Source organism: Danio aesculapii, chromosome 19 (assembly GCF_903798145.1).
Source record: "Danio aesculapii chromosome 19, fDanAes4.1, whole genome shotgun sequence".
In the NCBI taxonomy this organism is placed as follows: domain Eukaryota; kingdom Metazoa; phylum Chordata; class Actinopteri; order Cypriniformes; family Danionidae; genus Danio; species Danio aesculapii.
In genome coordinates, this window is record NC_079453.1 from 45,976,595 (window position 1) to 46,003,476 (window position 26,882).

Here is a 26,882-nt window from a genome sequence, read left to right on the forward strand (position 1 = left end):
AAACAGTTTCCCATGTCTTGAGGTAGTTCATAATGATGTGATTTACCTTCTATGTGTGATTTGATTGGACAGAAATTCCAGGACTGATTTTTCTAATCTGCATAGACAGGAAAAAATAAAGTAGTGACTGCAGGTTGACGGAGAATAGTGGAGTAATAGTACTGATACTGCACTAAAAATGTACTCAAGGGAAAGTAAAAGTACACATTCTTAAAACTACTCAGTAAATAAAAATTTCTGAGATAAACTACTCAATTACAGTCATTTCAGTATTTGTAATCTGTTTCTGTACACCACTGATTATAACCTACCATTTGTTTTTGTCTACATAACTACACAGTCCAAATTCTGGAATAGCAGGCCTACTGTATATAGATAAATATGTTTGAGTTTGCATTTCCCCCCTGGTGTTTACATTAAATAGAGACAGACGGAGAGAAACAGGCCACATTCACTATTTCCATGTGTTGTAGTCCATATGAATCTGTTTAAGCCTTTGACTGTAAGAAAAACAGCGCTCTCTGCTGTGCTGAAATGATATATGCAGTCAGTTCGTTGAAAGTAGACAATTGGCATTATAAATCACATTAGAATAAATAAAGATAATTATTATTTGATATGTATTAGTCTAATAAAATAAGACCACATTATAGCCAGCAGCTAACTAAGCTAAGTGCAAAGACATTAATTCTTTGAGATTTACACGTCAGTTTCAATACATATGGATTAACCATATCAATAATATGTCAAACTAACTTAAAAGAAACATTTAATAGACTTTGGACGTATTTAAAGATGTGTACATTCTAAAAACGATAAATTAAAAGCGGAAGTGACGCTTTGAAGAGCGGCCATGTTTGTGAGTGGCATCTACGTTGAGTTAAAATTTTCAAAACAAATAATATCGTTAAAACTTTGTCGGAACTTAAATGCCATATGTATTTAATACGTTTTCTCTGAAGGTGTAGTTTTGTTTTTTGACCGATTTCTAAACTTTTAAATGACGAGTCGGTTATGCGGGGCGGAAACGCGACGCTTCTATGTCTGTTTCCGTGTGAATGCGTGATAGCGAGAGATTTACTGACCCAGATAGACATGAAAACAGGTCCTGCTGTAGGGGGTCTCCAATAGAGCTCTAATAATCTGACTGACACCGAGCAGGTGAGTGACAGACATTCAACACTGGATGTAATATATCGACATACATGATATTTGCGCATTTGTCAGTTTTTTAATGTGGTGTGGTAACCAACACTAAACAGCTGTTAGCAACCTGTCCAACGATCCTCCACAGGGAATCCCCAAAACCTGCTTAATAAGCTTCAGGCACGGAAAACAGCTAAACAACGTTAAAATATAGATGAAAAATGACATTTTGGGGCTAAGGTTACACAATTTTAGCGCGTACTGTTACCGTTTCCAACTTGCAGGTGTAATAACGTTAGAATGTATTTAAAAGAGTGTGTATTTCTGCCCTGACATATCTGTTGTGTGTATAATTTGATTTAATTTGATCTTAAATACATTCTTGTTTTAATTCTACTTTTTTATATTCAATGACATTTTAATTTCCCGTTCACTGAATTAAATGACATTGCTAACTCAGCATGTACTTCCACGGGAAATAAAGCCTGCAGGATTTAGCACTAATGAATCCGTTTATAGGTGCGTTGTGCTGGCGCATAGAAGGCCTGTGATGACAGTTTAGCAGCCCGGATCTTCACACCTGCCCGCTTCCTTGTCTTGTCTCCTTTCTCAAACGCGTCACCTTCACCTGTCATGCACTGTTTACATCGGTACTACCGCGACGCGTTTAATTTGTGTGTGCGGAGGTCTATCATGTCAAAGTCTAATGTTAACGTTACTGTTTTGAAATGTACTACACTCACTGGCCACTTTAATAGGTACACCTATATAACCCTTGTGTGCTGTTGGGGATGCTTTCACCCACTCTGTGGTGATTTTGAGTCCTAATTTGGCCACAGTGTTCTCTGTGTTTCAGCAAATGGAATAATTTTTGGTGACAGATCTTATTTTGACACGTGTTTTGAGAAAATGCTTTGAAATTTGTAAAAAAAAAAACAAATTCAACAATACACACTGGGCAAATTTGCAACCCTTCAGTTATGTTGGTGGCTGTTTTTGCCCCAAATGTTTTGATTGCAAAGCCATGACGGCATATAATCATGCTTTCTTGATTGTTGCTGGTTTTCCCTGTTGGGAAGAGGTAAAATTTGTAATTTTACAGCCAGTCACAGGGCAGAAGCTCAATGCATTTAAGCGTGCACAAGATCAAGACGATCTGTGGAAGGTCAAACCAAGCATCAGAAAAAGAAAATGTATGAAAAATCTTAAAGCAGATGAGCTACAGCAGACGAAGAAGAGCAGGAAGACACACTGGCAAATTAAAAACAATAAAAAAAATTACACAGGATCACCAAAACGGGACAATAGAACCTTAAAAAGGTCACTGGTTTTGAAGAGTCTTGATTTCTGCCATGATATTTGCATTGTCAGGATGATTTGTGCCTTACGTTAATGGTTGCTGCTGGTGGTTATGTTCACGAACATACCCTTTTGTTATGTTTACAAATGTTTTTGCCCCATTGACTTCCATTATAATGACATTTTTTGATTGCAAAACCATGGCAACTCTCAGAACATAGTAAACCTAGTAAGTGTATTTATGCACGCACACTATAATCTGCTGTTTTACTCCATAGAACTCCATATAAAAGCCAGAAACATTTTTGCTCAGGGTATTTAAAGTATTAATGCTGTCAACTCACGATCAACAGTAAAAATTACACATCGTACCTCTTTCCAACAGGGAAAACCACCAACAATCAAGAATCCATGATTATATGCTGTCATGCTGTTATATGCTGTTAAATGTTATTATAATGGAAGTCAATGGGGCAAAAACAGTTACTCACATAGGGAAAGAGGGTAGTCAATTTGAACAATACACAAGGGTTAACATAATATCTTGTCAGCCAATCACATGGCAGAAGTGCATTTAAGCATGTGGACAAGATCAGGAGGATTTTTTGAAGGTCAAACAGAGCATCAGCATAAAACATTGGGAAAAAACCTTGAAGCAGATGAGCTACAGTAGGCAAAGAAGAGCCAGGGACATTCTGTCAAATAACGTCAGCAACTCCAGTAGGGCTGCACAATATTGGAAAAACCAGACATTGCCATATTTAGTTTTTCCATGATGTCTATTGCGATATGAAAATAATTTGAATCGAATAGCTCTATTTGTAAACATTTCATTCATTCAGATAGATTGGTATGATCAAGTATTTATCTATGCAGTGTGTTTACATAAAATATAATAAATTGCAAGCATATATAAATACAAAAGAGCAAAGATAAAGGTTTTCTGGAGAGTCTAACAGTATTCAGGTAGAGAAATTGAACAATCAAACATAAAAAATGGTCATTATTGTATAATTTATTTAATAATAATAATATGTTAAAATTTGAATCTTTAATAAATAATCTACTCCTGTGATGTGACTATTGTGGATAAACACATTGCGATTATAGATGCTCAAGTGATATATTGTGTAGCCCTAAAACCGAGGATCTAATTCACACAGGAATCAGGATCATCAAAACTGCACAATAGAAGACCTTAAAATGGTTATATAGGTCAGAAACGTTTTTGCACAGGCTTATTTAAAAGCTGCCAACTGATGATCAACAGTAAAAATTAGACAATAGTCAATTAAACAATACACAAGGGTCGTCGTAAATATCTAGTCAGCCAATCACATGGCAGAAGCTCAATGCATTTAAGCATGTGGACAAGAGGACAGGAGGATCTGTTGAAGGTCAAACCGAGCATCAGAAAAAGAAAATGTATGAAAAATCTTGAAGAAGAGCCAGGGACCCTCTGTCAAATAAAATCAGCAACTCGAGTAGAGCTACACAATATTGGAAAAACCGGACATTGCAATATTTTGTTTTTCCATGATGTATATTGCGATATGAATATAATTTCACCAGATGACTTGAATAGCTCTATTTGGAAAGATTTCATGCATTTAGATAGATTGGTATGATCAAGTCGTTATTTATGCAGTGGATTTGTATAAAATATAATAAATTACAAGCATGTATAAATACAACAGAGCAAAGATAAAAGTTAAAGGTTTTTTTAGAGAGTCTAACGATATTCGGGTACAGAATTTGAACAATCAAACATAAAAAAACATGTTCATTGTTGTGTAATTTACTTAAAAATAATAATATTTAATAATATCTTTATATTTTAATGTTTAATAAACAATGTAATCCTGCGACGTGACTATTGTGGATAAACACATTGTGATATCGATGCTCAATTGATATATTGTGCAGCCCTAAAACCGAGGATATAATCCACTCAGGATCATTTAAACTGCACAATAGCAGATCATAAAAAGGTCGCCGAGTTTGAAGAGTCTTGATTTCTGCTTTGATATTTGGATGGTTAGGATAATTTACGCCTTGCGTTAAGGTTTGCTGGCCTCTGCTTATGGTGTAATGGTGTTCAGGATGTTTTTTTCACACACTTATTGTTGCTGAACATTTCCATCATTTATGACCATAGTGAGTGACCCCATATTGTGAGCAACTTACAGCAGGTTAAAGGGATTGTTCACTATAAAATGAAAATGCTGTCATCATTCATTCTCCCTTCACTTGTTTCAGTCCTGTTTGAGTTTCTTTCTTCTGTTGAACACAAAAGGTGTTTTGAAGAAAGCTGAAAGCCTGTAAGGAAACTTCCATAGTAAGGAAAAGATTACTATTGAGTCCAGTGGTTACAAGTTTCCATCAATTTTGGTGAATTTTCATTTTGGATGAACTATGCCTTTAATGCACCGTCAGACAAAGCTCAAATGACCTCGAACTGGTTTCTTGAACATAACTGAGACTGAGTTCACTAGATCCACAATCTAATCTACATTCATTAGATGACAATCCAATCCAATTAGGATGTGCTTGCTTGAGAGATCCACATCATGGATGAGCAGATGACAAACCTGCAAAAATTGTGTGATGAAAATATGGACAAAATCTCTGGAAATGTTTCTCAAGCTTTTTGAATCCACACAACAATGAATTAAAGCAATACTGACAGCAGAATGAGGTCCAGCACTTGCATAGTGTACTGTACCTAATAAAGTGGCCTTTGAGTGCAGAAAATGAATAAAGAAGTGTTTAATAGTTCACCCAAGATTCTGGCTTTCACCCTTATTTTGTTAACATTAACACTTTTTCTATTGTGAAAGGCGAGCGTGACAGCTTTACTCACTATTCAGTTTCATTGTCTGAATTGAAAAAGGTAAAGGTATGTTTGAAACTGTCACTTTGTCATTCGTCTGCTTTTGTGATTTACAAGTTATACAGGTTTGAAACAATATGCAGGAGATTAAAGGACTGAATAATCATTTTTGTGTGAACTATCCCTGTTAATTTTTTACGCCCTGATATCACCAGCCATTGTTGTGTTATTTTAAGCCATGCTCACCTGAACATTGTACAACCTGTAATGCTGTACTGTATGTCTTGAATGCAACTGTTGATGAATGTTGATTTTTCAGTCATATGACAGTTTTTCTCTCAAAGAACTGAATGCAGTTTTATAATCTTGAATTTATATTATTTTGTTTTAGGGTTCCACAATAGTGAAAAGATATGCGATATATTGTTGTTGAGTGTCGAGATTAATGACATTCGTACTATATAACTAACTTTCAAAATGCTACTTATCAGCAATTTAAATGTAATGTATGTAATGATCGTATAATAAAATAAACAGATAATAGATTTTCTCTGAGCTAATTAAATATAATTATTTTTAAAAAATGATGTCGAGGTGCAAACATTTAGACTTAAAAACACCCCAAATTAATCATTCATCAAAAAAAGTATACACCTTACATTTGTTATCATACAGTGTAATGTTAATTGCTTAATTTATTTTCTGTTTAAAAAAAGAATGACGTTTTTGCAATAATTTTCCAAAGACACCAGTGATGGTACCATGAAAATTTAAAAATACCAAGTAAATAAAATAGTGCTGGAATCTGTCCATCCATCCATCCATCCATCCATCTGGCTACTGAGAACGTGCGTTTCTGCATGCGCAATACTGCAATTTGTCAGTCGCAGTCACGTGCTTTACTGCGGTTGTATAAGCCTCCTTTTAAAAAAAAAAAACAGTTCTGTGCTTTATGCAATAGCCACCAAGTGGCGCAAGGAACAACCGCTTTTCCATTGACTTAGTTGTCGTGTGTGTTTTAGATGGGTTAGATGCAGGCCCGGATTGGCTAATCGGGAGGACCGGGAGAATTCCTGGTGGGCCAGTCCGTTTTTTGGCTGCCAGGGCCAGTGTCCTTAGCTGCTTGCACTTTCAGCAGTTGCACTTTATTTATTTATTTGACCATAGCCTCACTCTTTTTATTCTTTATTTTGCCGCAGCCCCGTTCTTTTTATTATAAATGAATATTACACCTGCTCAATAAAAATGAGATGATTCACTACATTAATATATCTGACATAACTAAATCAGAAATCCAAAAAGGGGAGAATAAACAGTGATAGCACAATACTTATTTTTTATTCTAGACTCATCATATAACAGCATCATTGTGGTCCAGTGGTCAGCACGTTGCGTTACGACGCAGCTGACACGTGTTCGAACCTCACCTGAATAACTTATATGTTTTTTTAGTGTTAAGACATATAATACTGTTTGGGTTACTTATGTAGGTGTAAATATTTTATTTTTATTTTTTGTGGGAAAACCAGTTACAAAAAACTGGATATCCATAAAGAATTTAGCACAGAATATATATTCAGATAAAGGAAAGGACATTGTGATGTTTTAAAGAATAGTGTTGGAGATTTAGCTACCTTTTAATGTTCTCATATTTATGAAAAACATCTGAAGTTCTAAAGCATCTATCTATCTATCTATCTATCTATCTATCTATCTATCTATCTATCTATCTATCTATCTATCTATCTATCTATCTATCTATCTATCTATCTATCTATCTATCTATCTATCTATCTATCTATCTATCTATCTATCTATCTATCTATCTATCTATCTATCTGTCTGTCTGTCTGTCTGTCTGTCTGTATCTATCCGTCTATCCGTCTATCTATCTATCTATCTATCTATCTATCTATCTATCTATCTATCTATCTATCTATCTATCTATCTATCTATCTATCTATCTATCTGTCTATCTGTCTATCTGTCTGTCTGTCTGTCTGTCTAGCTCTATCTATCCGTCTATCTATCCGTCTATCTATCCGTCTATCTATCTATCTATCTATCTATCTATCTATCTATCTATCTATCTATCTATCTATCTATCTATCTGTCTGTCTGTCTGTCTGTCTGTCTGTCTGTCTGTCTGTCTGTCTGTCTGTCTGTCTGTCTGTCTGTATCTATCCGTCTATCTATCTATCTATCTGTCTGTCTGTCTGTCTGTCTATCCGTCTGTCTATCCATCTGTCTATCTATCCGTCGATCCATCTATCCGTCTGTCCATCTATCCATCTATATATCTATCCGTCTGTCCGTCTTTCCGTCTATCCATCTATCCGTCTGTCTATCTATCCATCTATATATCTATCCGTCTGTTCGTCTATCCGTCTATCCATCTATCCGTTTATCTATCTATCCGTCTATCCACAAAAGCAAAACTATGCAAAACAAAAATGTAAACATTGCTATTTAAATTTATGAAATAAATGCATTTATATTTTTAATCTAAATATAAATAACAATTTTCTCAAATATTTGCATGCATGTATATATTATATAAACATGATAAATATGCACAGACAGTACACATATCATACCAATGCATACTTTCAATTTTGAATGCCATAGGGGGAAAAAAATCAAGTGATTTAGTGTTTTAATAATTAGCTTTTTAATAAGAGCCTGCTCTGATAATCTGTTTTTAAAAGTTTGTCTGTTGATCTTAAGAGAAGTCCTAAATCTCTCACCCTGTTTGTTGAAAAGGACTGGTTTGTGGCAGAAATCCCTGTATTGACCGAGTGCTGTGGTGCCATGCGGCTGTTTCTTGAGGAGGTGTTTGCGTGGACCACTCTTCATTTCCCTCGCTGCAGCGCTGGGGCTTCTGTACTGTGTTTGGGGAAAGGTACGCAGCAAACATTTTCTGCTATTGCAAGCAGCTTTACCTTGTTTAATCAAGGATAGATGAATTGACAGTATATCTGTTTTTCTTTCCAAGATTGTTGCACTTAGTTGTAAGATGTCCAATGTGGAGCTGAGGATGCACCGCTGGAAATGGCCGACTCATTTTACCTCGCTTTACCTGACCTGTCTGTATTTACTCTGCTCAGTTTCTGGTAAGCCAATCCTTTAGCTCTAGGTCTGTGATCTCTGGATGAAAGGTTTTTTTAATAACAAGTGCTGAAAGCGACTGAATGTGTGGGACTAGTCGTTTCATTCATCATCAGGAACATTTACACTTGGTATTAAAGGGACAGTTCACCCAAATCTGTCAATACTGTCAGCAGCTTCACACTCTTCACTTGTTCCAAACCTGTTTGAGCTTCTTTTATTCTGCTGAACACAAAAGAAGATATTTTGATCTGGAAATCTGTAACCGTTGACTTAAAGGTTATTTATTCCTACAATGGATGTCAATGGTTTTCAGCTTTCTCCTAAATATCTTTTGTATTCAACTGAATTAAGAAACTCCTAAAGGTTTGGAACCACTTCAGGGTGAGTAAATTCAAATGTATTTGGTGAACTATCACTTTAAAATAAATTTTAGTCAAAGTGGTCACAAGTAGATGCAAAGTACCAGTGTAAACAGGTTTTAAGGGTTTGTTCACACTTGGCATGCTTGGTTTTATTAATATGAACTCTTTTACGATTGTTCTGTTGATGAGTAAAACCAAACAAGTAAAACAAGACCACTGAAAAAAAAATAAGATTAGACTCAAATATAAATGCAACACAGACCGATGACTAATAAAAATGCTGATATTGCACATGATGTCACAAGATGTGAGTTAAAAGGGCAGAATCCTGAAGCACACCACAAGATTTTCTTGTCATAGTCACAATGTAAAACTAATACACTAAGGGAAAAAGGTAAGGTTTTACATTCTACAAAAAATGTATCACCAAAATTATACAAATGAAAACTAAAACAAGTCACAAGACTTTCAAAATTTTCAGTAGTAAACATGTTCTCATTCAGCAAATCAGTCAGCCCAAGTCTCATTAAATTTACATCAGTGAATCACTTTAATCAAAATTAAAGTGATGAAATTAAATCAAATTAAATTTCAATTTGAAATTCACATTCAAACGTTTCAAGTTCACATGTTCAAATTCAAAAGTTCAAAAAGTTTTCAAATTCACATGTTCAAATTTAAGTCCCTGTTCGGGCGCTGTTACAATTGAGTACTGGAGTCTGAATTTTGTATGGCTGACAGATTTTATATATTCAGCGTGTCCACGGGGTCTTAAAAAGTCTTATCTCCGGTTTCACAAACAAGGTTTAAGTTTAGTCAAGATTAAATTGCACGTTTGAGCTGTCTCAACTCAAAATAACTTGCGCTGAGATGTCTTAATACGTCAGTGTCATTTTCTTTTTGTCTCCAGGTGCACACCAGTGATATATTTTTCTTAGGCCATTTTTATAAACGTGGCTTAGATAGCCTAATTTAACTAATCCAAGCACTGTTTGTGAAACTGGGCCTTAATGTCTTAAATTTCAAAAACAAATTTTTAGGCCTTAAAAAAAAACTCACCGAAATGTTGTCTTGTTGGTTTTAAGGTGTTTTAAATGGGTCTTGATTTTCCTTTGTTTATGTAAATTTATCCAATCAATTCAAACAATACATCTTCATAAAAACTTTTAGCAAAGCTCTACTTAAAACATTTTCTATTTATAATTTTAACACTCTTGTGCATACATTTAGTTTAGGTTTCAACAAGTTTGTTGAAAAAAATTAGAATGTAAACAACTAGGGTCTGCTTGTTTTGACACATTATTTAAAATATGTGGTTAAGAAATAAGTAATTAGTAATTAATTTCTTTTGGTTGTGCGAGTAAAAATTTTTCATTTTTTTTGCTGGGCCATTAGTTAGCGTTTAGCCCCATACAAGTCTGAAATTTTATTCTTGATGGTGGTCTTAAAAAGTCAAAAATTTGACTGAAACCTGCAGAAAGCCTGATATTATATGCATGGAATATGGTGTCATTGCATTAAAAGGTTTTGAAACATGCAGTGTTCATCTTTTGCTTTTTTGAGAAGTAATTCTGTTTGTTAACTAAAGATTTTTGTTTGCTATTAAAATGCTCAAGCATAATTTTTTTAAGCTGAAGGCCATATTTTACTAAATTAAAAAAAATACATATATTTTTTACTATTGGTGCTGCACAACATATGTCAGCATCGATATCGTGCACATCTGCAATAGAAATGGATTTTATTGAACTATTTAAAGAGCAAACTCTTTGCAGTGTTTTATATTTGATTTTTTTTAAATTTCAGTACAATTTGACTATATCCTGAAAACCTTAAAGCACCTTATTTCCTTTATTGTATGTATCCATGCTTGCAATTTTAAAATATCTTGTATTTAAATCATATTTAATATTTAAAATATGCTTGTAATTTTTTTAAATATCTAGCTTGTAAGTTTACTACGTCATGCATGATTCACTCTCATCCCAATCGATCTAAAATTAATAAATTGTTAATATATTAAAATTTGCAAATAGAACTACTCAAGTCATCTGGTGAAATTGTGTGTATATATATATATATATATATATATTGCAATATATATCGCAAAAATACTAAATATCACAATGTCAGCGTTTTCTAATATCATACAGCCCTATTTTTACTGTTTATGCATTGAGATTTGTTATTGTAGAGTAGCGTTGAGTCAAGTGATTAAATTCATTATTGAGTAATTAGATAACTTTTCAGACATTGCAGTTAGAAAAGAAATCTAAATAAAATTTTAATGATGCAATTAGTAATTATGCTTTGAAGTAACTTACCCAACACTGGTGGTCACGAGATGCATTTATTTGAACAATAATGCATCTCGGCTGACCACTCATGAACACGTTACATGTTAACACCATGTTTGTGACTCACTACAGTCATGAGTGGCGGCTCTGATTTGGAGGTCTTCAAAGTGGGAAGTATAATGGAGACTTTGTTTGTTTTCACAAAAGGGGAAATGGCACAACGGATGGGCTGTCTTGCAGTTCAAGTTTCGCCGCCATCCTATAATAAGCCAACCTCCGTTGTCATAGTTTCAGTCTTTGGAGACAGAACAGTGTTGATGCAGGGTTTGACTCTGACTTCCTGGAACTATTTTGTGCAAAAACATGTGTGATTTGTTTGTGACCTGTGTGATAAACAGCCTTGTCTTATGGTGGCACAACAGGCATTATTTTCCATCATGGCAGAGCAAGATGTGAGTCTACTAACATGAATTAACAGTAGCCTATTGTTTTAAGTCCCACAGTCCGGCTTAATTAGGGAGACTCATTGTTTTCTGCAATTAAAAAACAAGATGCATTACATTATGAGCTGAATGTTTTTTCAAATGTATATGAATCAGTATCAGAGATTAACATTTATTGTTGGTGATTTATTTCTTTATATATTTATTTTTGGGATTTAATTATTTTTTATTTATTTATTTAGGGATTATTGTATTTGAAAAATTTTACTTGACTATATACATAAATATTTACATAAATATGACTGCATTATGCTGGTATGTTATTAAAAATAGAAAAACAAAATATTGCTTGTTTGTTTAGACAAAATAATATCAAATTTTAATATCAGACATTTTATTAGTTTTCAGACAATTATTACTGTCAATATTGTATATTTATTTGTGCATGACCATCTCTCATATAAAACTTTAATTATTTAATATTTGATTAATTTATCAAAAAAAGAGGGAATTTTTTGGGCTTTCCATTCCCGCTCATGGAAAAACTACTGTTCACTTCGTTTTAAACTTTATTTCTGTGTTTTTATTTTATTTTATGAATGCTGAACACAACATCTATAATACAACTCTATATTTAATGGTTTGGAAACTATTCAACACGTTTAAAAATAGAATTACACCTACATGTTGAAATATATAGCTGAAGTGTGTGCATCTTCCCTTCCTTTTTCTGACTGTAGCATTTTAAAGGTGTTACATGTAAGATTTGACTCTAGTAAGGCATACAAATACCAAATATTTTCGCAGATATATTAAATATAAAACATGCCAAGTTAACACTTAATGAACAGCGGCTGTTAAAATACACTGGCAATATTAAAGTGGTTTAAACAAATCTTCTTTTAATTCTGTTGATCTCAGCTATTTAAATAAAGGGTTTATTAAATGAATGTGGCCTAGAAAAATTCAGTCCAATTTTTTTCAATTTAATCTATAAATTGTAGCATTTAATGTTTTTTTTTTTTGTACATTAATACAATGTAGATATTAAGCATGAGCCGTTTTTAAGTTACCAGCCATAACACTACAATATAAATGATCACATTGCTGGATCTTACTAATAGGACTGAACGATAATGGGAAAATCTGACATTGCGATGTTTTGTTTTTCTGCGATTTATATTATTGCGATATGAATACAGTCTCACCAGATGGCCTAAATAGCTCTATTTGAAAATAAATCATTTATTTAGATTGACTGGTGGGATTTTGTAAGGGTGTGAATCATGTATAAAAAATATAAGCAAATTTTAAGCAAGAATAATTACAACAGAGCAATGATAAAAAATAGTAAAGTTAAATAAGCAGTGCTTTATGGTTTTTCATAGAGTCAGACAGTAATCAGGTACAGAAATTGAATAATGAAATGTAAAATAGCTCTGTAAAGCCATAATTGTATTAATAATTCAGTAAAACTGCTTTAAACTCTCTTGAAATGCCGGTCCACTACGATATCATATTTTCAACTTTAGTTCATGTTTAATGTAGCTGTTTTAACATAAACAACATCTCTGAATGTAATATGCTCAAAGTTCACTGCAAAGGGAGACATTGGCTTTTACAGAGTTAGCTTAGCAAAGCCTACAGCGAACAAAGTTTGGGGCTACAAAAAAATACATCCGGGATAGTGAGATAACAAGGGCTTCCAGTTACACCCTGCGAAGCGAAGGGGCGTGGCCAGAGGCGCTGTAATGTTACAGCAGAGGAAGCTGAAATGCCGTCCAGACGCTGCTGTTTCCACAGAGCTTCTTCTGTTTCTGTATTTGGGCTTCCAAAGGACACGACACAAAGAGAGAAGTGCTTACAGTTTAATTTTAATTGGGTTTCAGAGATTTATAAAAAATATATATATATATAGCTAGCATTTGACAAAGGACAGCTTTCAGAATCTCTCCCAGTTCAGTGCTGTATTTGGCTGAAACTCCTCCAACCGACGAATCTGTTGATTGTGAGCCACAACCTGTGAGTGTTTTTATTTGTTAAAATTGATCAACTACATGCACAGTGTCTAGCATTAAAGGTATGTTGTAGCAAGGACGTAAACAAAGATGTAAACAACGGGAAATAGCTAAAAATTTTGATATTTGGCATATTTATCAGTCAAACCGCTGTACACCCACAATTTTCAGCAGCGCTGCAGTGTCTCTATGCAGCCGCTTTCTCTGCGTTCTACATCGTAAATAACCAACTCGCAACAGATATGTGAACGTTTCATGTTACTCACATGTGCTTATTGCAAAAATATGTGAAAGACACGTAGGCATGGGCCGGTATAAGATTCTGAAGGTATGATAACCTTGGATAAAAATATCACTGTATCACGTTATTGCAATTACTTCTCTAAAATATCCTCTTTTTGAATGTCTGGGTAGAAAACCAAAACCTTTTTTTCCCCTTTGAACACAATATATTTCATTTTGAGAAAGATTTATGATATTTTGGAGCAGTAAACATGTCAGGCTAAATAATTCAAATGACTCATTGACTTCTGCTGTCTTTATTTGTTTCAAAAACACTGATTTTTTTACAATTTAAAATGGCATCTTTGGATATCTTTTTTGCTGGAGATACTGTTGTCCTAAAAAAACGGTTATCGTCTCATGCCTAGACACTAGTCAGATTTTATTTTTAGAGAGCAGGCATGAAGTTCAGCTGTGTCCTCTCATTTTCGTGTCTGATTCATGCAGCTAATGCTGCTAACAGCTGCTCTGACTGGGCTCTTTACACAGCGTAAATGCTCCAGCTTGTAGGGGCGTGACATGATAAAGTGGAGCCAATCCATGAATCACAGTACATTATGTTAGCTGACCAATCAGAGCCTCTTGAGGGTGGGCCTTTCAGAGGAACTAAGAAATATGATGGTCGTTTTTCCATGTTAGCTGAGTAGCTGTATATAATCAAAGTAACTTGATATTCTACAAGTGAAGCATGAATATTTATACATTGCAATGACTCCACAATTCTCATGTGTTCTCAACTGCTGTGCTGATCAACTATAATCCCAACTCGACATTGCATATCCTGCGATGTGACTATTGCAGACACACATTGAGATATCGATGCTGAAACTATATATTGTGCAGCATCACAGTGAATGTGGTCTTTTCTCTGTGCTCCGTGTTAAGCTGTGTTTTCTTTGCTGTGTCAGGGGTCTCAGGCAGCATCTGCTCAGTAACTGGCGGTGTTTTGGGGATCCACTGGAGCAGCGTCATCGGTCTGGGCTGGCAGCCGCTGGCGGTGGACCAGGGAGGGCCTCGCTGCTGGGAGTCCTGCTGTTTAGAGCCTTCCTGCGGGGCTGTGTGGAGCCTCGGTGGACGCTGTGTGCTGCTGGCCTGCTCTCAGAGAGAAAGCTGCAGCATCTCATCTCTTCCGCAGCCACATGTAGAGTCTCTGGGGCTACTGCAGCTCCTCAACAAGAGCAAGAGGAGGAAAACCCGCAGCGCTCAGGACATCAGAGCAATCAGGGACACAGAGCAGGTCAGATCGTCATATGATTTGCTCTTCAACTCATTGGAATAGTTGAATTCTGCTTTATTCACAGTTTTAATGCGATTTGCCAAATTTGCACATAAGCTGCAGTTGCTTGTAAACTAAAGCGGCTGTCCTCAGAGCATAGCTGTTTTTGCTTAATTGGAGCTGTGGTGAAAAATCAATTGAGAAATTGATTGTGCATCTATTTTAAGGTTTAAGAACGCATCGCTGTTCCCTCTTGAATCAATTGTGGGCTTAGTCTTTTAACAGCAGAAGGTGCTCTAGGCAATTTTTTATTAGTAGATGGCACTTTAGGCTACTTTTGAACAGCAGACAATGCTCTATGCGAGTTTTGAAATGCAGACGGCGCTCTAGGCTAGTTAATTAGCAGCAGATGACACTGCAGGCTAGTTTTGAACAGCAGGTGGCACTGTAGGCTATTTTTAAACAGCAGATGGAGCTCTAGGCTAGTTTTGAACAGCAGACAGTGCTCTGAGTTTTGAAATGCAGACGGCGCTCTAGGCTAGTTTATTAGCAGCAGATGACACTGCAGGCTAGTTTTGAACAGCAGGTGGCACTGTAGGCTATTTTTGAACTGCAGACGGCGCTCTAGGCTAGTTAATTAGCAGCAGATGGCACTGCAGGGTAGTTTTGAACAGCAGGTGGCACTGTAGGCTATTTGAACTGCAGACGGCGCTCTAGGCTAGTTCACTAGCAGCAGATGACACTCTAGGCTAGTTTTTAACAGCAGATGGCACTCTAGGCTATTTTTTTTTTTACAGCAGACGGCGCTTTAGGCTTGTTTTTAAACAGCAGATGGCGCTCTAGGCTAGTTTTTAACAGCAAACAGCGACCTAGGCTTGTTTTTAAACAGCAAATGGCCCTCTAGGCTAGTTTTTAGCACCAAATGGTGCTCTAGGCTTGTTTTCAAACAGCAAATGGCATTATAGGCTTGTTTTTAACAGCAGATGGCACATTAGGCTAGTTTTTTACAGCAAACGGCGCTCTATGCTTGTTTTTAAACAGCAGACGGCACTCTAGGCTAGTTTTTAACAGCAAATGGCACTCTAAGCTAGTTTTTAACAGCAAATGGCACTCTAGGCTTGTTTTCAAACAGCAGACGGAGATCTAGGCTAGTTTTTACCAGCAGATGGGGCTACAGGCTTGTTTTTAAACAGCAGAGACCACTCTAGGCTAGTTTTTTAAACAGCAGATGGCGCTGTAGTCTAACTTTTAACCGCAGGCGGTGCTCTAGGCTTGTTTTTAAAAGCAGACTGCACTCGAGGCTTTTGCGTTGAGTCATGCAAGTTAGCTTTTATATCACAACATTAATGAAAACATGGCTCGCTATGAACACTTCTGGATTTCACTTTAACCTTTTCTAACTTTATTAATGATTAATGATATTATTAAGGATTATTTTAGGTTCAAGTGGTATTTCTATGTAATTGGATGCAAGCAGAGTACAGCTGTTTATTAATCAACACCATCGGCTGTTAAAAAACAAGCTCAGAATCCAAGAAAAAAAGTGATGCATTTTGAAAATCTCAGAATTGCTTTCTCGAATAGTTTTTCATCACAGCTCTAGCCTTATCTCTTAATTTGCATCATTTTTTTGTGAACTAACTTGATATTTCTTTCTTGAAACAGGACATGTCTGCTAACCCCTCAGAGCCACTGACCACATCTAACGCTGCGGTGAGCTCCAGCTCCAGTGGAGAGCAGACAGCTGAGCACAACACAACACTGGATTCAGACGCTGCAGATCATTCAGCGCTGAACAACAGTAATCAGTCACCACAGTCCACGTTGGCTCCAGCCACAACACCCGCTGGTACAACACTGCACTGTCATCGTCTCAGGGGCCATTCACACAGAACACTTTTTTTTTTCATTCCAATGCACTTCTTTTCCAGTGTTTTTCTACCCTGTATCCTCATTTACCATTCCCTAGACAAGTCTAATAATATAGTCCACCTAAAGGAGTAATTGAATTCAAGCACTGAGTGTTTCTCATTGTTAATTAATAACTGATTCCATTGCTCAAAATAGTTCCCCCCATGAATATTGTGAAATAATTCTCCCATTAATATTGTGCTGCGTTTCTCTGCCAACCTGATTTCATCAAGTAGGATATGTTTTTGTATTAACATCTATGTTGATCCTGGAACAACATTCCAATCAGCCAATCACAATTAAGGGATAAGTTTACCATTTATGTTAAGTTTAAGCTTACGGTTAGGATTATGCACTTCTACATGATTGCTATCCAACTATTATTCCCCTCTGATTTTGTGAATAATTTACAGTTATGGTTGGATATAGGGGCAGGGAGTTGGTATGGCTTACATTTTCGAACCAAAATGATGTTTCAGGATCAACATAGATGTTAATCCAGGATCACATCGTACTTGGCAAAATCATGAAGTGCGCATTTCTCATCCTGGAGAACTGGAGATCATTTCTTCTCTGCCTTCAGACCGATTAGATTTTCATGGTCAGACCCTGGTGATAGTTTTTAACACTTAGTGATTTGTCTATTAGTACTGAAACAAAACATTTTGATTTCTGTCATGTGTGCAAACATTAATTTAACATTTTAATAATAATATATTTAGAAAAACTTACACCAATAGGATTCTGCTGTGGATGCCATCGAGTAGTCATTTGGTCATGCATAAAATTGTACAGTGCATTATGGGTATACTCTAGCCGTTGAGTTATTGATTGATTGAGTGCACTTCAGAATGTCCACTATGGTTTCGGACACCACTACAAATGGCTGCTTTCTCAAATAGTGCACTATTTAAGGTCATGGGGGTGATTTCGGATATAGCCACTGTGAGTATGTTTGACAGACGTGTGTGATGTATTATACGCATGTATCTTTTGCTGCAGCTTGCCCATGAGCGCTGCTATTTTAAGATGCTGTGTCAGGTTAAAAGCATTTTGACTTTAACATGCACACTCCTCAATGTCAGTTCCAAAGCAGTGGACCAATCAGAAAAACTCACATGGCAAGCTTCTATTTGCAGTAGCAAGTTTTATTTGACGTTAACGTAGCAGACAATGTGCTTTAAATTTTTTTTTTAAACATTGCTAAGAGCTACTTCTTGCATTTTTAGACACCAAGACACATTCTGTGTGAATAGCCTATTACTGTCCTGTATGCATATATATAAAAAATATATGGAATTGGGGTCTAGGTTATAAAACTTCTCTAAAACTTTTGTTTCAAGTAACAGTGCGAGAGCTGGTCGTCTCTGCTGGCAAAAATGTGGAGGTCACCCTACCACGCAATGAAGTGGAGCTCAATGCTTTTGTAGTGCCAGCGCCACCTACAGGTACTTCTCTAAATAAACATTTTTCTTCCAAATCCATCTCTTTTGACTACTTTCCTGATTACTTTGAGAGGAGAGTTTGTGAGAGGTGTATGGATGACCATTTTCTGATCCTCTGTTTGTCTTTACTAACATAATGTGGATAGAAATCACCTTTGTTTAATGGCCCATCCAGGCTGCCTCTGGAAGTGGTCAAAAGTGGTGCACTTGTCATCAGATCAGCAAAAACAGGGCCCTTATTTATGTGTTATTTCTTCAGGGACTAACTATGACTTCGACTGGCGTTTGATAACACATCCAAAAGATTACAGTGGAGAAATGGAGGGTAAACACAGCAAGACACTTAAGCTGAGTAAGGTAAATAAAATATATCTTTAACTCTTTCATTGTCTGAAAGGATTGATTTATACGGTGTCAAACACGTCAAATCAACCACTTTTCAGAAGTAAAGATTTTGTTGTGTTATTAAAAGACTAGCATACATAATCTGAAGAAAAATGTAACATTTGGCTAAATTGGGATTGCTATAAAAGTTGGACTGAACTGAATATTGTCCTGAAACTTAATATTCAAAGTAAAATATTTTATAAATAAATCTTATTGAGAATTCATCAATGCTTCTAAAGTTACAGACATACAAACTTTTGGAAAATATTTTAATCAGTCATAAAGGACTTGCAGGTTTTTAAAGAGGAAAAAAGTCTCATTTCTAGTTCGACATTACTTGTTCTTCAGCTGTTCCTCTTTTAAAGAAATGAGTATCAGCTGTGTAAGAGTATTGACCAACACTTGGTTTTTGACCACTAAATATAACACTTCACACTCAGAGCCATGTTGACATACTTTATCTATAGTCTTGCCCTGTTATATAAGATACTAAATGGAAAAATAGTGTAGAAAGAGTTCAAAAAGTACATATATATATATACACACACACACACGCGCGCACACACACACACGCACACACACACACATATATACATATATAAAGTATTTTTTCCCATAGTTATTGAATTAAACAAATATTGCTAAAGTCAGCAGATTTTTACTGATATTCCACACACTGTTTTTTTCAGCTGACGGTGGGTCTGTATGAGTTTGAGGTGGTGGTAGACGGAGACGGTGCTCACGGGGAGGGATACGTCAATGTCACTGTCAAACCAGGTAACTTTAGCATTGATGTATTCTCTAATTGTACTGGATCCAGTTTTCAAAGTGGCGTTCAGTTTGGTCTGCCTGTATTAATGTCACATAAAGTATTCATAAGTGCTTTTTCTTCTGTTCTGTAGAGCCACGAGTGAATAAGCCACCTGTCGCAGTGGTTTCTCCAAAGTATCAGGAAATCTCCTTACCGACCAGTTCCACTGTGATTGATGGCAGTCGTGCGTATCAGATTAAATTTTTTACTTTTACTAAAGCTGTCGTTTGAGTCTCATGTTAGGAAATATATCATTTGTTACGTGGAACATTACGAAAATGTATACAATACCTGACAAAAGTCAGCAAATAATAACTTGACTTCTAGTTGATCATTTGGTATCAGAAGTGGCTTATTTGAAAGGCAAAGGCCTCTAGATTACACTTATTTTAGCCAAATAAAATATGATCATGCCTTGATTTTTATTATTTAATCAGGACAGTAAGTTCTGACTTTGCTTAGACGAAAGTCTTGTCACTTAACAGAAATAATGTCCAGTATAGAATATAAAGTCATGCTGCAGTGGAAACAGAATGAATATTGTGTCTGACTCCATCATGAGTTTGGAGGACTGCATCCATACATCTCTGCAATGACTCAAATCACTTATTAATAAAGTCATCTGGAATGGCAAAGAAAGCGTTCTTGCAGGACTCCCAGAGTTCATCAAGAATTTTTGGATTCATTTTCAATGCCTCCTTTATCTTAATCCAGACATGCTCAATAATGTTCATGTCTGGTGACTGGGCTGGCCAATCCTGGATCACCTTGACCTTCTTTGCTTTCAGGAGCTTTGATGTGGAGGCTGAAGTATGAGAAGGAGCGCTGTCCTGCTGAAGAATTTGCCCACATCTGTGGTGTGTAATGTAATGGGCAGCACAAATGTCTTGATACCTCAGGCTGTTGATGTTGCCATCCACTCTGCAGATCTCTTGCACGCCCCCATACTGAATGTAACCCCATACCATGATTTCTCCTTTACCAAACTTGACTGATATCTGTGAGAATCTTGGGTCCATGCGGGTTCCAGTAGGTCTTCAGCAGTATTTGTGATGATTGGGATGCAGATCAACAGGTGATTCATCAGAAAAATCCACCTTCTGCCACTTTTCCAAATGATCAACAAGAAGTCAAGTTATTATTTGTTGCTCTTATAACTGAGATCGACGACAAGACTTTTGTCAGGCAGTGTATATAAATATATATATATATAAATATATAAATATCTTGTTTATGCTAAGCAAGACTTAATTAATAAGTAATAGCTTCTAGTGTTTAAATTAATTATTTATTTTATTAAATTTAAAGTTAATAAAAGTTCTTGTTGCACCAAGCTGAATTTTATTTTATATTATTAATCCAGTTTTCACTAGTCAAATGATGCTGAATAGCAACTCAAGAAAAATATTATTTATCTTGTTTTTTGCTGCCCACTTTTTGTCAGGGGAACTAGGGGGAATAATTTCTAGATTATTTGATGAATGTACAGTTTAACAGAAGTAATTGTAATTGAAAAATAAATAATTTGTAGTATTATTAATGTCTTTAAAAGTGCTTTTGCATTGATGCATCCTTGCTAAATAAAAGCATTGTTATTTTTTAAATTAACTTTTTTATTAGACCAAACATTTGAATTGTATTGGAAGTGATGCATGTTGGACCACTGCCATTTTTATTTTTTTAACCAAGCACTGCATTATAAATCTATATTACTATATTGTTATATTCTTTTGTTACTTTGAATTTCCGTTTATCAAAATAAATTTTTTCAATACCATATTTTTATATCAAGCTATTAATTGTTATGGTTAGGCCATTTAAGCTCCATTTTATTCATTGCACGTTCATTACATCACTTTAATCAAATACAGTCACTAGACTGTACCTGCTAACTAAGGATAACATGCCAGGATAACATACAGTTAAAGTCAGAATTATTAAACCCCTTGACTTATTATCCCCCCTGTTTATTTTTTTCCCCCAATTTCTGTTTAACGGAGAGCAGTTTTCTTTAACACATTTGTGAACATAATAGTTTAATAACTCATTTCTAATAACTGATTTATTTTATCTTTGCCATGATGACAGTAAATAATATTTGACTAGATATTTTTCAAGACACTTCTATACAGCTTAAAGTGACATTTAAAGGCTTCACTAGGTTAACTAGGCAGGTTAGAGTAATTAGGCAAGTTACTGTATAACGATCGTTTGTTCTGTAGACTTTCCAAAAAATGTAGCTTAAAGGGGCTAATAATTATGACCTTAAAATAATTTTAAAAAATTAAAAACTGCTTTTATTCTAGGCGAAATAAAACAAATAAGACTTTTTTCAGAAGAAAAAAATTTATCAGACATACTGTGAAAAGTTCCTTGCTCTGTTAAACATCATTTTGGAAATATTTAAAAAGGAAAAAATCAAAGGGGGGCTAATAATTCTGACTTCAACTGTACATTTTAAGAGATTTGCCTTTTTAAGCACTTTACAACCACACAAAGTTTATTTAGGTAAATTATTCTTTCTTGTTCTCCTAGTGGCTATTAAAGTCATGCAAAGTTACATTCAACCTAAACCCATTTTAATGTTATGCAAAGCACAAGTGCAGCATGTTTTTCCATTCATTAGATGTCATGAAACTTCTGCTTTTTAGTCAGGTAAAAGTCAGCTATTTTGCTCTGACTAGAAGTCTATAAAGCTCTTATTGATGATGAATGTGTTTTTCAGAGAGCACTGATGATGATAAAGTGGTGCTGTGGCACTGGGAGGAGGTGAAGGGGCCGCTCCGAGAGGAAAAGGCTTCGGGAGACACTGATATTCTCACCCTCACCAACCTGGTGCCCGGAAACTACACCTTCAGGTTTGATTATTCGTCATCTGCATCACAGCATGTTTGCAGTCTTCAGGTCTTGATGTAAGACTGGAGAAACCAGTCTGTTTTAATGACTTAAACACACAACTGCAGCTATGTTTGAATTAATTAGAAAATTGATGTGAATATAATTTATCCACAAAACTGGAATATCACACAAAACATTTACAAATAAAGCACTGTTACTATCCAATGAGTCAAAGAGAGCAAAATTGTCATTCCTGATAAACTGGTAGAAAATATATATATGTTTGCTGTGGTAGGAGAAGCCATTGAATGCCCGTCTTCTATATTAAATGAGTTTCGACTCATGAAATGTAATGTAATGAATATTCGAAGATGAAATGTAATGAATATGCAGTGGCTTTTGAAGGCATGAGATGATCTTTGGGAGCTATAGGCAGTTCTGGAGGCTATAATAATAATAATAATAATAATAATAATAATAATAATAATAATAAAAATAATGATGATGATGATGATAATGATGATGATGATGATACTAAAATGGATTTAGGAAAGACCAAAACAACATTTCAGATGCTTTTGGTGTGCTTGAAACGCTGGTTTGTCCGTTAATGACATCCCATTTTGCCCATTTTAGTCATCACATGATCTTTTGGACATTTTTATGTGCATTTTCAAAATGTTTGTGCATCTTGAGGTTTCCATTAAGCATTTTTGTTTATTTGATATTCCAAAATGTGCTTAAAAGATAGAAGAATGGCATGATATTGTAAATGAGGTGCAAGATATCCAAGTACTTACCCTTTCCTAAAGACAACAATCCTATCAAATGTCTTTATGCCGGGTAAAGTTGTGGTGCTTTTATTTGTATGTATCTGGAATACCCTCTCAAGAGCTTTTCGATCTTTGATATGTAACCCTTAACAGAACTTTATACGGCAAGATCAAGATACGGCTGACCAAACATAAATACTTTTGAATGTAAATAGGATTGTATCTGGTGATCTTGGTACGTGTATTGTGTGTCTATTTGCATTTTATGCTGTCATTTGAAAGTGTTTTTTGTTTTGATTTGTTTGATAATTGACAAAAAAATACTGTGGGGGGTAATAAGTATTGAAAACCATCACCGTTTTTCTCAGAAAACACATGCTGTTGACTTGTTGGTAACAACCGAAGAAATAAATGTATGAGAAGAAAACCTAATCAATGAATCTAATTAGTTTACAAATTAAATTATGTGTAATAAAATGGAATGACACAGTAAAAAACACATTGTTTTGAACACATTAAAGAAAGGAAGGTTGTGAAAGCCCAGACAGCAGCTGAAATCTGTCAGTTGTTCTTCAGGAACTCTCTGCCCTTTGTTATTGTAAATGAACATCAGCTGCTTCAGTCCAACATCTACATTAGCAGGATGATGAAGATGAAACCATTAGGCTGTAGAATGGCCCAGCCAATCACCTGACTTAAATCCAATAGAGAATACAAAATAAAGCTCAGATTTGATGGACGAGACCCACAGAAGCATCACAATTTTTACACTCTGTCGAAGTGAATAACTCACACCTGAGCAGTGGATGTGCCTTCATTCTCCATATGAGAGGCGTCTTTAAGCTGCCGTCATTAAAAAAAGCCTTTTATATAAAGTATTAAAGACATTTCAGTAGTTTCTCCTTCTGTCATTCTATTGTTATTACACAGAATTTATTTTTTTTATCTTTTTTTATTTTCTCAAAAGGTTTTACACTTACATCAGGTTGAGAAAGCCCAGACAGCAGCTGAAATCTCTCAGTAGTTCTTCAGCAACCCTCTGCTCTTTGTTATTGTAAATGATCAGCTGCTACTGTCCAACATCTACATTAGCAGGATGATGAAGATGAAACCAGAGTGTACATTTTAGCAAGACAGTGATGCAAAACACAGCCAAGGAAACTCTCAAATGCTTTCAGAGAAAGAAAATCAAGCTGTAGAATGGCCTAACCAATCACCTGACTTCAATCCAATAGAAAATACAAAATAAAGCTCAGATTTGATGGACGAGACCCACAGAAGCATCAAGATTTTTACACTCTGTCGAAGTGAAAACTCACACCTGAGCAGTGGATGTGCCTTCATTCTCCATATGAGAGGCGTCTTTAAGCTGCCGTCACCAAAAAAAGCCTTTTATATAAAGTATTAAAGACATTTCAGTAGTTTCTCCTTCTGTCATTCCATTGTTATTACACAGAATTTATTTTTTTAAATTATCTTTTTTATTTTCTCAAAAGGTTTTACACTTACATCAGGTTCATATCAGAGGTCACACATCTGTATGCACTTACAAATAGAAGCACAAATTCTGTACATCCACTTTCCCTTTCAGCAGTGCATGCTTTCCTTTTGTGCGCATGTACACTAATGTTATACATAAAAAAAAATAATAATAATAATAAAAAAATTTTAATTTAAATAAGAGGGAAAATAGGGGGGGGGGGCAATTAAGTGAAAATAAATACATAAAATAGTAAAATAAGATATACATACACATCAGCAACAAAACTATGTACATGTAGGGAGTGATCCTTCCGATTTTAGGTTAACAGAAAGTTCAGGTCTATGGGATGTTGCCTAGTTGGTCCATTTTTCCCACAAAGAAATAAATAGTTTCATTTTCTGATTTACAAATGCAGTAGTTTGTTCCATTTTATAAATTTCCATTGTAATTTCTATCCACGCATTTCGGATAGGACTTTCATGTGACAACAATTTGTTTGGTATATTACACAGAATTTCAGAATTTTTTGTTTTGTTTCATTTTTATGTTTGTATTGTTTGGGTTTTTATCAAAATCTGGTTCAATTCCTTGTCAACAGCTCCTTTATAAATATTAGAAAGTACTTATTTCGCCCACTATATATATATATATATATATATATATATATATATATATATATATATATATATATATATATATATATATATATATATATATATATATATATATATATATATATAGGTGGATGGAAAAACTTGTGTTTGTCCTCCTACAGACTCACGGTGACTGATTCAGACGGGGCTCAGAATTCAACCCAAGCCATGCTGTTAGTCAACAAGGCCACAGACTACAGGCCTACTGCTAATGCTGGACCCAACCAAGTGATCACACTCCCACGCAACTACATCACACTTTATGGCAACCAGAGCACTGATGACCATGACAATCTGTCCTACGAATGGTCGCTCAGCCCGGAGAGCAAGGGGAAGGTGGTGGAGATGCAGGTACAGAATTATGGATGTTGTTAGTGATTGGATTAGTATGCGAAGTGACAAGTGAGAGTGAGTGTTTTTTCTGATCTCTGTAGGGAGTGAGGACACCGACTCTGCAGCTCTCAGCCATGCAGGAGGGAGATTACACCTTTGAGCTGACTGTTACCGACTCATCTGGACAACAGGACACTGCTCAGGTCACCGTCATTGTCCAGCCAGGTATCTCTTTACCTTTTAATAGAAGACTATGATTTACGTTGTGCTGGATGTCTTCATTTAATACCCTGATTAAATAAAGAAACCAGGATCCTCTCTTTACTGTATTTCTCAGCTAAAGTTTTGTTTAGGACCATCTTCTGTAATGTCTTTCAAGGGATAATTGGATTCATACCTTACCACAAGGTACCTGTGAATGAAGCCAATGTCCACTCCAGAAAGGAAATTTATAAAAATACACTAAAATTAATAAAATAAATCCGGTGAAAAAGATGAAAATAAAAAACCTTTACTTTGTTCTTTGTTGAGAATAAAGAGCCTAAGACTGACAGTATACAGAAATCTAAGCGTGCTGCTGGTCTGTATGTTCTAGCCTCTTTTTGTTTTACAGCAGTGTGTGCTAGGCTTGGGCGATAATATGGTATACCATGGGATCTAAAAATAGCAACGGTATCAAATTCAATACCATTATACCGTCATAAAAAAACAATATTGCACTTGTTGCACGACTCGCCTTTCTCTCTCTCCTCCACACAGTCCCGTGATGACAATAAATAACATTTAATATTTAATACTTGGGTCCTATACAGTATTTCGGGTTTCGACCGAACAAGAAGGGAGACGTGGTAAATACGAACTAGAGGTCTGCATTCCCGCTGCTGTATCGCAGGACCCGGTCAAATTTCTTGCAGTGCAGGAATAAATTTCCCAACAAATCGCGGAAGCGGTCGGTAACTCTGGTGTAATTTGAACGGGAGCGGGCGGCCTAACAATATCGCTCCTGAGCGAGCGAGCTGTTTGTGTGTGTGTGTGTGTGTGTGTGTGTGTGTGTGTGTGTGTGTGTGTAAATGTGTGTGAATCAGAGAGAGCGTGAAGCTGTGTGTCGCTTGTTTGGTGCTGTCTATGTGTGTGTGTATGTGAAAGAGAGAGAGAGTGTGATGCTGTGTGTGTGTGTGTTTATACAGACTGCTTGTTATAGGCTGTTTGGACTCTGTATCATCTAGCTGGGTGGTTTTTGG

The 26,882-nt window shown here is 35.6% G+C and overlaps 1 protein-coding gene across 1 annotated transcript in view; it reads left to right on the forward strand.

The window, feature by feature from the left end:
* The first annotated feature begins 1,060 nt into the window (after window positions 1–1,060).
* kiaa0319l (KIAA0319-like ortholog) overlaps window positions 1,061–26,882 on the forward strand; it is a 46,684-nt gene continuing 20,862 nt past the window's right edge. The window contains exons 1-12 of the mRNA XM_056479741.1: window positions 1,061–1,161; window positions 8,042–8,180; window positions 8,274–8,391; window positions 14,700–15,028; window positions 16,673–16,856; window positions 18,262–18,366; window positions 18,623–18,720; window positions 19,440–19,527; window positions 19,653–19,745; window positions 22,287–22,419; window positions 25,431–25,659; window positions 25,743–25,866. Of these exons, the coding sequence (XP_056335716.1) occupies window positions 8,295–8,391; window positions 14,700–15,028; window positions 16,673–16,856; window positions 18,262–18,366; window positions 18,623–18,720; window positions 19,440–19,527; window positions 19,653–19,745; window positions 22,287–22,419; window positions 25,431–25,659; window positions 25,743–25,866 (1,480 nt within the window). The 5' untranslated portion in view covers window positions 1,061–1,161; window positions 8,042–8,180; window positions 8,274–8,294. The remainder of the gene's footprint in view (window positions 1,162–8,041; window positions 8,181–8,273; window positions 8,392–14,699; window positions 15,029–16,672; window positions 16,857–18,261; window positions 18,367–18,622; window positions 18,721–19,439; window positions 19,528–19,652; window positions 19,746–22,286; window positions 22,420–25,430; window positions 25,660–25,742; window positions 25,867–26,882) is intronic.